Source organism: Festucalex cinctus, chromosome 14, assembly GCF_051991245.1.
Source record: "Festucalex cinctus isolate MCC-2025b chromosome 14, RoL_Fcin_1.0, whole genome shotgun sequence".
Lineage (NCBI taxonomy): Eukaryota > Metazoa > Chordata > Actinopteri > Syngnathiformes > Syngnathidae > Festucalex > Festucalex cinctus.
The window spans coordinates 10,984,053-10,996,502 of NC_135424.1; the positions used below are offsets into that span (position 1 = coordinate 10,984,053).

Genomic DNA, 12,450 nt, shown 5'->3' on the forward strand with positions numbered 1-12,450 from the left:
AAAATATTCGGCAATCTCCCTCTCTATCTGCTTTTAAAACCCGTCTTAAAACCCATCTGTATTCTTCGGCTTCTAGCCCACCATGAGACTTGTTTTGGTGCTTTGTGGCGTCTGCTATATTTACTGTTATGAATTTTAAGTTTGTTAAGTTTATTTAGTTAGTTATTTAATTAATCATTAATTCACTTACCTACTCCTTGTTATTAATTTATTGATGTAAATTGTATTCACTTGTCTATTTAGTTAGGCCTAGAATGTTTTGTTTTTTTCTTATTTTACTTATCTTACTCTTTACTGCATGACCGATGTCTCTTTCATGTACAGCACTCTGGATACAGCAATGCTTGTTTTAAAGTGCTTTATAAACAAAGTTGAGTTGAGTTGAGTAATATTATACCGCATTTGTGTGTGTTGATAAGGTTTTGGAATAAACGTGTTTTAATAAAGTCATACAACGTGTCAAAAACCTAATGAAAGCGTACCAAAAAGTATGGAGTGAATTATCTTGATTCACTTCTGTAGTCTTTGGCAACGTCAACCAATCACAATGCGATGTCGTGTCCAAGTGAAACTACGGCAAGCGGCTAGGTCAGTGTCAAACCTGTGCCTGCTTATCGTTTGCAGCCACCCGACAAGAACACTCAACGCGGATTCAGGTGAAATCATTACGAATAGATGCAGCTATGTGATAATTGTTTTTGACCCCAATAACTCATTCAAATATATAAAATTGCACACTGGATACAATGTAACCGGTAAGATGCATGCTAGTTGCTATACAACAATCGGCTTTGAGTTAATGCGGTGCATATTCTTTGTAGTGTTTACGTGCATTGGACGCCAAATTATTGCAAACACGGTGTTGATTCCTTATATTATTCAAGATACACAGTTTCTATTCACGGCGTGTAAATACAGTTGAGTCTTGTTATGTTGAGCTGAAATCAACCAGTCCGTGTTTGCCAACCCTTATCGAGTCATGTTAGTCACTTGAGAAAAAGCTCACAAGCCACCTATCAAAAACGTCACAAAAATATAAGGGTGATCATGATTGAGCACACACATTTAATGTATTCACCTGTGTGAAATATGTGTAGTTGACCACAAGACAATGATTCTGTTGTATGAATGGCAACAGGTGGCTACAATTGTTGCCAAGGTTGGTTGTGCTTTATTCCTCTCTCTGTCAATCTATTATGCATACATTTTATAATAATGGTACTTGGCATTTAATATACACAATGGCAAAAATCTAAAATGTTTATTTACTTGAGTAGCAGAACAAAAATCTTTAACTTTGTCTGTGCACGTGTCTTTATGCCTTGCAGCAGAATGAGACATCACAGTGTCCTCTTCTTCCTGTCCTCCTGTCTTCTGTGTGTCCACTCTCACGGGGACGCTGAACATCAGGGACAGCAGCCCCCCATTGTGGAGAGTGGAGCTCACATATCGGGCCACGGTCATTTCGACAAAAACATGGTCCAGGATAAAGAGTGAGTGATGCTTCGAGATTGCACAATTCTAGTGGACTTTGAGCACACACGCAGCAGCAATGTGCGGCCATTTTTGTCTCTCGTCTTGCAGCCACATTATGGAGCATCTGGAGGGTGTGATTGACAAACCAGAGAAAGAGATGTCTCCTCAGGAGCTCCAGCTGCACTATTTTAAGATGCACGATTACGATGGCAACAACCTGTTAGACGGGCTGGAGTTGGCGACAGCGATCACCCACGTCCACAGAGAGGTAGGAGCTGGACACTTGTGAAAACATTTGCTTTTCCTCTGAAAGGTATCATGACAATCTATAGCGCCCTCTATTGACCAGCTGCTGGTCTTCACATTGCATCTGCTGGTGCTTTTCCCATCTACTTTTTTTTCTTAAATTTTTTATAGGAGAGAGGAGAGCAGAGTCAGCAAATAGGAGAGGAAGATCTAATAAAGCTCATCGATGATGTTCTGAGGGATGACGACAAGAACAATGACGGTTACATAGACTACGCAGAGTTTGCCAAATCACTGGAGTAACACGTCACCCCACATGATAATCTTACACTTCTTTGTCTACAATAAAGCTATGAGGAAATTGCAGAGACCATCACAGTGGCTTGCTTTAAAATCGCCATTCCCTCCTACAAGCCAGTCAGTCTTGTAGGTAGAAAATCAGTATCCCCTTCCATATGAAGGAACAAACCTGCCAGTTTAAAACAGCAAAATGTACCTTTTTTTTTTAATTTTATTTTAGGCTAATCCATTTGAGCAAAATCTCTGCATTTTCCATTCTTGTAGTTTCCTACAATTTGTGCCTTTTTAAAGGCTGACTCACACAAATCAAATGTTTTTTCAGTCCCTTTGGAGTATCTTGCCAAATTTGCATACCTTGGCTTGTACACTGTAAAGATGTCTGCCACTGGGAAGGTGAAGGATCCATTACATATACCAAGAGTGCTGTATAATATAAGTGCATGCAACATTTTAGGGTGAAGCTGTTGGTTCCTGAAAGTTGTGTCTTGATGATTGTCAAACAGCATTATACACTGTGTTCATGTATCTGTCGGATGGATATGTGACAGCAAAGCGCCAAAAAGAGTGAATGTAACGCAATGGCATCCTGTGCAATGCTGCCTCTGTCACTGGATGAGACTGGTTTGTTTGTAAACTCATGAATGTGCGCGCACACACCCACCCACACATACACACGTCAGCTGCCTCCAGATGAAAACATCTTTAAAACTGTCAAATCCGTCTGTGATTTTTGATAATGTACAGATTGTGATAGAAATATATATTTTCCCATCTTGTATAAATTCAGTCAGGTTGTTGAATACAAATATTTAAAAATAAATGCATAATACATGTTTTTCACTGGAACGTGAACTATTAAAATCTGTATTCAACAGATGCTATTGTTTTCTTTCATCAGTTTTACCAGCAACAACTAATACTGCAACAAAGTGTTTTCAAACCATTGACCACCGAAAGTCTCGCTAAGTGTAATAAAGAGACATTATTTGCATCTGGGTATAAGGACACTTTATACAACTTAAATTTATTTGTCCATATCAGTCACTTATATATGTGTGTGTGTGTGTGTGTGTGTGTGTGCACTCATACAAATCACATGACTTCAATAGTTAACTCACGATTAACCACAAATTTCACATCTGTTCAAAATGTACAATAATAAAGTTCCAAGTTTTCATACTAAACATAAAAGTGGAAAAACATGTTTAGTAGAAATATAGCTGCATCTTTTAGTCCTTGATAGTTAATAATTCATGAAATTGAGTTAAAAAAAAAAAAAAGTGTGATCTTGATTTGTGTTGAGGTTATTTTCCTGCCACTAGATGGCATAATTGCATTTGTAAGACATTGGTGAATTTTTCTTTTCATATTAAGAGCTATCAAATATTTAACATGAAGTAATTTGCGAAATTAATTATGCATTAAAAAAATAAGTGGCGTTAAAAGGAACTTTAATTAAAAATTAAAACACTAATTTTGACACCACTGATATATATATGTTAGGTTTTGGGGAGTACCAATGTCATATATCAATATTGGGCCTATACCCAGGCTTGTGTCAAGTTATCGGTACTCGCAACTTGTGGCCGTTTATAATCAGGAAGTATAAAGTAGAATAGAAAAAGAATAATTGTCTGGGAGGAAAAGTGGTATTGAACATCCCTAATATATATATATATATATATATATATATATATATATATATATATATATATATATATATATATATATATATATATATATATATATATATATATATATATCTACAAGTCAGAAATGAAAGTAACAGTACTGAGAACATAGAGTTCAATAGATGTATCCAAGCGTAATGGTACTTGCAAAATCATAACCGAGCACTCTACAATGTTTAGCTCCAGTGAGAGGGCGGTTCCAAGGGCTGCATGGATGGCAACGAGAACATGCTTGAGGTCAGGTTATTCCTCACGTGGCTGTACCATTCTTCATGCTGCTGAGAGGTCACCTGAGGTGCGATAGGGGGGCACGGACACGGGCTAACCGGGCCTTGGGGGTGGTGGGGGTACACCCTGGTGGGCAGAACCGCAGTGACGTGGGGAATGTGTGCCAGGGGCTGGCCGTAGTACTGCCGGGCCGCCACGGGAGGTGCCACGTGCATGCTGCCCAGTAGCGCCCTGTGACTCGACATCACACCCAGTGGGTGCACTTTTTGGGAGACGCGCTCATGCTTGCGCTGTTTGGCTCTTCTGTTCTGAAACCACACCTGTTGACAAGACATCATTATAACATCATTGATATCATCAATCTCTGTCACGCTTATTTACATAACGTGTGTACTGTACGTTTTCAATTCTGCTTGGTCAGGAAAAAAAGGGAAGATCAGAACAAAAATAAAAATGTAAATCAGTAATGGCGTAGAAAAGGAGATGACAAAAGCTTGACTGGAATGCACACACTTACTGGCGAGATTCAGCCCTGCTTCACAGACACTTGCTGGCGAGGTAACGTTCATATGTTTAGAAATAGAACTCTGCCTAGTTGCGAGCAATCAAGCGAACGTGATGTGACAAGGAAAATGTTAAAATATTATCACAAATGTGTTGTCTTGCTTGGACTATTTATAAAACTGCCATTGAATTATCTTGATTTTTTTTTTTTTTTTTACAAACCCAGAAAATTCTCCCCAAAACCTCATTTTTCATGAAAAATGGGGGTACATGGAGCATGTTAAAAAAAATGTAAAAAATAAATAAATAAAATAAACTAATGACATTTTTGTTTATATCAGCAAGTAATGAAAAATATGTGGGTGCCGAACTGTGAATATGCAGCGATTGTAGTTTTAAATTGTAATATTACCATTCACCACTAGATGGCAAATATTGCTTATATTCATTTACACTGGGTTAATTATTATTATTAGTAGTAGTAGTAGTAGTAGTAGTAGTAGTAGTATTTGTCGATTTGGAACGATGTGCAGTACAAACATAGTACCGGAATAATATAAAATTTTTAATTTTTAATTTAATTTAATTTTAAGTGTTGATTTTTGCAACAACAAAAAATGTACAAAATGTGCTTACTGTTGTTTTGCTGTTCAGTATTCTTGTGCCGTCCTTGAATGAGAAATGTTTTGTGAAAAATGAAATGAGCGCATATTTTGCACATATGCATTTGTTTTGTCCATATTCAAATGGTATTTTTCTGGTTTGGAAGTGTGTGGTCGTATGTGGCCCCTGAATAGCACTGATGATGAAAAATTGTGTTGTTGTTTTTTAAGTTTTAAGTTGCCCGTCCCTGCTGTAAGACAAATGAGTGTTATGGTAGCAGCAAACCTGAAGTGCATTTCTCTTTATTTGGCGAATGGCAAAGCAAGATACACACAATAATGCTGAACAAATGCAACTGACACACACTATAAACCTCATTTTCAAAGTCAGTAAGTCGACTACAGTGACTAGCGTGTACCTGGATGCGAGCCTCATTGAGCTTGGTGATTCGGGCCAGCTCCTCTCTGTAGTAGATGTCAGGATACTGGTTCTGCTCGAAGGCCATCTCCAGGTGCTCCAACTGCTTGTGGCTGAAGGTGGTGCGGAGGCGTCGCCTCACCGGGGACTGAAAGGTTCGGTTCCGTCGGCCAACAGCCACAGAGGTCTCACTCAACGCCCCCTTGCTCAACGAATCTCCAATATCTGCTTTCAGCGTGGACAAAGCAGGCGAGGTTTTCTACCTTTACTTGTACAAGACAATTCCTCAGCTCCCGTTTCGTAATTTCCTTGTGATTCCCAGGTTGGCAGCCCGCAAAAAGCACGACTTAACTCGTTAGCTCAATGATGACTTTTTCGATAAAAGAGGGATTACTCAGACTTCATGGTTCCCACTGCCATGAAGCAATATGAGAGCCAGAGAGCATTTGCAGCCAAACACAAGCTCGTGAGAAAGAGATCCCAGAAACGGAGGGATTTGAGGCAGATTATTAGCACAACTACCAGCAAAAGGACTCATTTGCCAGAGTGGGGGGACTGAGCTCAGCTAACCTTGGCCTGTCACACAAAAAAGGCCAATTTGAGTGGGTCGCTTGCTTGAATATTTGCACCAGAGTGACGCTCTCTCTCTCTAATTATAGAATTATTATTATTATTATTATTTTATTATTTTACTTAACCAAAAAAAAAATAAAAAATTGTGATGAAACCCTTGCTATCATCTTTATTATGGCATTATCTTATTCATCTTATTGATAATTATCCCTATATAATAAGTAAAAACATAAAATAAATAAGTAAATAAATAAATAAATAAATAAATAAATAAATAAATAAATAGCCAGAGTTGAGCTCACCTTGCTCTGTCACACAAAAATTGCCAATATGAGTGGTCTGTCGCTAGCTTTAATATTTTAATATATGCACCAGAATGACTCTCTCTCTCTCTCTCTCTCTCTCTCTCTCTCTCTCTCTCTCTCTCTCTCTCTCTCTCTCTCTCTCTCTCTCTCTCTCTCTCTCTCTCTTATTTTAATTTAAGGATTCTTTTTATATAATTTTACTTGAGCGGGGGGAAAAACAACAACAACAACAACTAACTACTGAAGCTTGGAAACCACATTATCATCTTTATTATGACATTATTATCTTATTCAGCTAATTATCCCTTTATAATATATAAGTACAATAAGTAAAAAAATAAAAAATAAAATAAATAAATAAATAAATAAATAAATAAATAAATAAATAAATAAATAAATAAATAAGGGGTGGTTGGATCAAATAAATTGTAAACATTCTGTATTCTATCAATTCTATTCCGTACACAATGTATATTTTAACATAATGCGGAAAATCAAAAATAATTGATGAAAACAGGTCCTTTTTAAAAGGATTAAATGAATAAATACGGTTTGTCGAACATACCTGCAGTGGAGCTGACGGTGGCGACATTAGAGAACACGTCAGCAGAGTCCTGGTGGCTCCTCATCACATCCTCTGTTACTTTTACTTGGGCCATGACTACACTGCTCACTGATGATGGTACGCGCAGTCTGGTCATCCAAAACTCACACATTCAGCCCACCACCACTTAAGTCACGTGCCTCTTTTTACCTTTGCCTCTGTAGGTGTGGTTGACAGACGAGAATGACTGTGACATAGCTCAGGGTGGCTGAACTCAAACGTTGCCATTAACACCATTATTAGGTTGTGGGGGGGGGTTGAAAAAAAGATACACAAATAACAGAAGAGAAAGAAAGTGGATGATCACATAATCATTTTCTCGGTGGAGAAAATCTCTTTACAGCTTCAACAGAAGCCAATAATAGTCAAAAAAAGAGAGAAGAGAAAGTATCGACTTGCTTCCTCTGGGATATTAGCTGGCAACCAATCGTGGGCAAAGACGTATAAAGGATGCAAACTTCACGTATGAATGGACTAACAATGCCTCTTGGGAGAAGTGATGCCACCGGCAGCCATCTTACGTTGCCACTCTGTAAGCTTACTTGAATACATTGATTTCTCTGCAGCATTTTCATTTTTTTCTGTCTTTACTTCCAGAGAAGAATAACAGAACTAAACGTGGAAACATAAGATGGCTGCCCTCTGGCTTCAGCTACGAGGGACCGAGTGATAGTCCATTCATATATAAGTCAGTGAGAAAGGAAGGACAGGCAGGACACTCTTTGAAGCGTCCTGGATAAGGTGTGCTGGTGCGTATCCCGGGCGGCACGGTAGTCGAGTGGTTAGCACGTCCGCTTCCCAGTTCTGAGGTCTCCGGTTCGAGTCCAGGCTCGGACCTTCCTGGGTGGAGTTTGCATGTTCTCCCCGTGCCCGTGTGGGTCTTCTCCGGGTACTCCGGTCTCCTCCCACATTCCAAAGACATGCATGGCAGGTTAATTGGGCGCTCCGAATTGTCCCTAGGTGTGCGTGTTCGTCTCTGTGTGCCCTGTGATTGGTTGGCAACCAGTCCAGGGTGTCCCCCGCCTACTGCCCAGAGCCAGCTGAGATAGGCGCCAGCACCCCCCGCGACCCTTGTGAGGAATGAGCGGTCAAGAAAATGGATGGATGGATGGAGGGTGCATATATTCACCCCCCCCCCCCCCCAAAAAAAAAAAAAAAAAAAAGATGAAAACCTATGGGACACAAAATATTAATTAAACCAAATCTATCATCATCGCCATAAGACAATAGATTGTTTGTTTGTTTTTGTTTTTAAGGGGTGCAATTAGATTTGATGCAAAAGCTACCCCACAAATTTGGTCCTTTGTCAAAGTAAAATGTATTATTTGTCTTTTAGTTCACTAACTGGCCATGATGATAATATCAGATTAACGTGAAGTACATACACAGTATATTTAAATTAGATTACATTTAGAGTTGTTGTTTTTTCAAAATCTCTTACACATGGTAAATTTTGGAAATGTCACTAGCGTTACGTTGCATTGGACAGTGATATTATGTCAAACTGGGTGACAAGATGGCGCCCACTCACGTCACTGTCCAGACTTTTGCTTGTGGGCCGTGAGATGTATTTATTTATTTATTTATTTATTTATTTATTTATTTATTTATTTATTTATTTATTTATTTATTTATTATCTATAGTGCCACTGGAATGCTTCAATAAACGCTGGGAAACGGTGAATGGCGACATGGCCACAGGGGGGCACTGTACTATCAGAACGTGACTTCAAACCACCGGAGTACCTCCATTGGGCAATAGCAGTTTTTTTGCAAGAGGCTTTATGTCAGATTAGCAGAAACGTTTCTCAAAACAAAGTTGCTTTAAATAAAAACTCATGTTGTGCTCATGATAAAAATGAAATTAACTAAATAATTACTATTATATAAGTTGCAGGTATATGTTAGCCAGTGCTGTATCGTCCTCAATGACGATTTTATAACTGACAGATGGCCATGTCATGATAAATTGCATGTGGTTGAACGTGATAGAGTCCACAGCCATGCTCGGGGAGGTTGTATTGTATTCTCAATTGTATTGTCAATTGTATGTCAAAGTTGGATTTTTTATTGCTTTGAATGTGAAATACTTCTGGTGTAACATATAATGCATAAGTCTTACCACTGGATTTGTGTAGTGAAATGTTTTCCCTGCCTTCATTTTGTAATCCAGTGAATACTAGAATACTACTAAATCGATATGATGTTTCATTTGTTGTTTCTCTGAATTTAATGACTGCACTTTTTGGACTATAACTTTTATTTTCACTGTTAAACTTCATTTCTATCATTTGTCTGGCTCCGCAATTTCTACTCAGGGGCAACTTAAAAATTAGAGCTATCATTGAATATCTAAGAGTGTGGAGAATTTTGACACCTAATTGCTGCTAAAAAAAAAATAATAATAAAAAAAATAAAATACATCTCTGAAACTATGTTATAGAGAACAGTGAACAATTGTAAGGTCACGTGATCTACAAGGTCAATTTCAAGGTCAAAATATCTTGTAAATGATTCCAGATTTGGAAGTCTCTGTGAATTCGTTTTTGATAAAATGTCTGTTTTTTTTTTAGAGTGACCCAGTAGTTCCTGAGACACAAGGGTTCAACAGAAGGTGGCCACGCCCCTTTTTGAAGAAAGCGTGGAAATTCAGCGGGTGGTAGCTCCCAACTCCCTGCTCCGATTTCCCAAACATTTGAGATGTAGTGTTGTGCCATCACTAGGAACAAGTACACAAAGTTTCATTAAAATCGTCAATCTTGGAACGACCCTCAGAAGAATTGTTTCAAACCCATCCATCACTTTAAACAGTCATTGAGAAATTAGCTTCTCTCAAGGAAAGCAGCACACAGATGAACAAAATGGTGTTTTGGGGATTGTAATTTTGCTTTTATTATTTTTTGTTTTATTTGCTTTTTTTTTTGTTTTATTTTACTTTACTGTAGTACAAACACGTTGAGTCATAGCCCAATGCTTATATGTCAAAAGCCTGTTTAGCAAAGCCCAAACTCAAAACACGTTCATCGTTCTGTTATCAAGGCTGCATCAAAAATATTCCAGAGCTTCGGGATTTCTCCTCTCTGCTGCTGTCTGCTCTCCACATCTTGAATGCAGCAGGGATGCCTTGCAGGAGCGAAAAACCACTGCAGCCACAAAGTACAAGATAGAGACAGCAATTTGTCTTGGTTTAATCAGTGTCCTAAAGAACTCCATTTGAGGTTACGGACGGTTTGGTCAAAGTGGAAGCAACTAGATCCTCTTCAATTGTTGCTTATTGTCAATGTAGGAATGATGTGGAGAAGTTTTGCTAAAAATGCTCTCTCTCTCTCTCTCTCTCTCTCTCTCTCTCTAGCTCGCTATCTAGCTAGCTAACTAGCTGTACAGCTAACTATCATCTAACTCCCCCCCCCCCTCTCTCTCTCTCTCTCTCTCTCTCTCTCTCTCTCTCTCTCTCTCTCTCTCTCTCTCTCTCTCTCTCTCTCGAGCTCGCTATCGAGCTAGCTAACTAGCAGTACAGCTAGCTATCATCTCTCTCTCTCTCTCTCCCCCTCTCTCTCTCTCTCTCTCTAGCTAGATAGCTAACTAGCTTTACAGCTAGCTATCATCTCTCTCTCTCTCTCTCCCTCTCTCTCTCTCTCTCTCTCTCTCTCTCTCTCTCTCTCTCTCTCTCTAGCTCGCTATCTAGCTAGCTAACAACTAGCTGTACAGCTAACTATCATCTAACTCTCCTCTCTCTCTCTCTCTCTCTCTCTCTCTTTCTCTAGCTAGCTAGCTAACTAGCTGTACAGCTAGCTATCATCTCTCTCTCTCTCTCTCTCTCTCTCTCTCTCTCTCTCTCTCTCTCTCTCTCTCTCTCTCTCTCTCTCTCTCTCTCTCTCTCTCTCTCTATCTCATAATATCTGCAGTTCATACAAACCTATCAAACCTACCAATGTGTGGTCAAATACCATGCAGGACATATGATACCAGGTGCAGGGTTACAATTATCATCACACACACTCAAAAGCACAGTGTGCAAAATGTGGCCACGTCCAGTATGGACACATTTAGGAAATTCTTCCCTCACAGTTTCCCGGGACTGAACTGGGAGTGACCCGGTTGGCAGAAGCACAGATCCGATGGAAGGAATGTAACCCCACTCCTCCCCCGCGCCACAATAACCCCCCCAGCCTCCGGCCCTCCTCATCCATCCAGCAGTCTTCTCACCCAGCTGTGTGAGGACAGAGAAACGAGCGTGCGAAGTATGCCTTTCATCTCTTCGCATTCATGAAACCAATCACGACTTTTAAGACGGGGCTCACACAACAAACAGCATCAAAATGAATATCTGTCACAGAAAAGGAGCAGTAAGAATGGAAAATCAAGATGCCTGTTGGAATCCCTCATATGGGCACCATAATTCATTGGTGTCTCTTTTGGCTCACGTGCCACAATTCCATCCATTTCGAAGACAGTGGCCTGCTATTTTTGTGGAATCCTGCAAATTGCAGCATTGATTACGTAACTTCCTGGGCAAACGTTCAGACAACTATGTGAGTGCAGTCCCATGCTGAGAGGACTCAGGCTGGATTTACGCTGTAGATCCAATGCCAACAGCCTACCGGTATATATATATTTTTTTACTATTTCCATGTAGATTTCAAGTGACACATATCTGATACGGCTGTATTTACTTTCGGAATCATCAACAGAGACTGTCCATGTATACTAAGGTCTTTATTATACTATATTGAATTGTCTATGCTTTTTCTGTAATTTGCAACACATTAAATTGCCAATTTTGCATTGACGGGGTATATTTGTATAGTGTTTAAAAGAGGCCTGACTCCATGTGCAATGATGCAAGAATTGCAAAGCTGCTATCAAATAAGAGGTTCTATGTTAAAATGTAAGTTTGCAGCTTTCTGACATTATAAAGTGAAAAGTTTGAAAAACATAACAAAACAATAAATTTACAAAAAATAAACTTGCAGATTTGTGAGGAAAAAAAAACAACTCTTGTGAGACGTACATAATCCGCTTTAGTCTGGATGAGGTGTTGGCTCTTTGGTGGTTAATGGAACAATCGTTGTAAAATGAACAGGCAGGATGGAGACGGAGTTCTAAACTTTACTCGTTACATACGGCAACTAAAGCAACAACACATCCTGACCCCCTATCAGCTGACTAACATTAACCAATCAGAAACTAGCAAACTTTAGGTAAATGCAAGTGAATGACTGAGAACAACAGATTAATTTAGCGACTTGTACCCAATACTTCAAAGTGTGAATGCTTGATATGATATGGGAAATCTTTGCTAAAGCAATTACTATCTCGAAAACATGAGCGAAAAGTATTGGCACAAACATCCGAGTACAATACTTGTATATCTTGCAGGTTTTTTCTCACGAGTTTATTTCTCTTAAATTTATGATTTTTGTTCTCGTAAATTTGCCACTTTGCCACACATTTTTTTTCTCATCGATTTTTTTTTCCTCACAAATATGACACTTTAGAATGT

At 39.0% G+C, this 12,450-nt stretch overlaps 2 protein-coding genes across 3 annotated transcripts; one reads left to right on the top strand and one right to left on the bottom strand.

Annotated features, from left to right (window-relative positions):
- The first annotated feature begins 513 nt into the window (after positions 1-513).
- Positions 514-2,898, top strand: mcfd2 (multiple coagulation factor deficiency 2, ER cargo receptor complex subunit). Of its 2 annotated transcripts, none has more exons than XM_077495172.1 (4): positions 514-656; positions 1,329-1,493; positions 1,585-1,744; positions 1,894-2,898. In XM_077495172.1, the coding sequence occupies exons 2-4, from the start codon at positions 1,333-1,335 to the stop codon at positions 2,023-2,025; spliced, it is 453 nt and encodes a 150-aa protein (XP_077351298.1). In that variant the 5' UTR covers positions 514-656; positions 1,329-1,332; the 3' UTR covers positions 2,026-2,898. The 2 variants fall into 2 exon arrangements, with proteins under 2 accessions (XP_077351298.1, XP_077351299.1); XM_077495173.1 differs by having other exon boundaries at positions 575-656; positions 1,332-1,493.
- Positions 2,899-3,851: 953 nt separating this feature from the next.
- Positions 3,852-7,002, bottom strand: prop1 (PROP paired-like homeobox 1). The gene is made up of 3 exons (XM_077496139.1): positions 6,909-7,002; positions 5,467-5,690; positions 3,852-4,261 (listed from the first exon to the last, which is right to left on the bottom strand). The coding sequence occupies exons 1-3, from the start codon at positions 7,000-7,002 to the stop codon at positions 3,890-3,892; spliced, it is 690 nt and encodes a 229-aa protein (XP_077352265.1). The 3' UTR covers positions 3,852-3,889.
- Between the last annotated feature and the right edge of the window lie 5,448 nt (positions 7,003-12,450).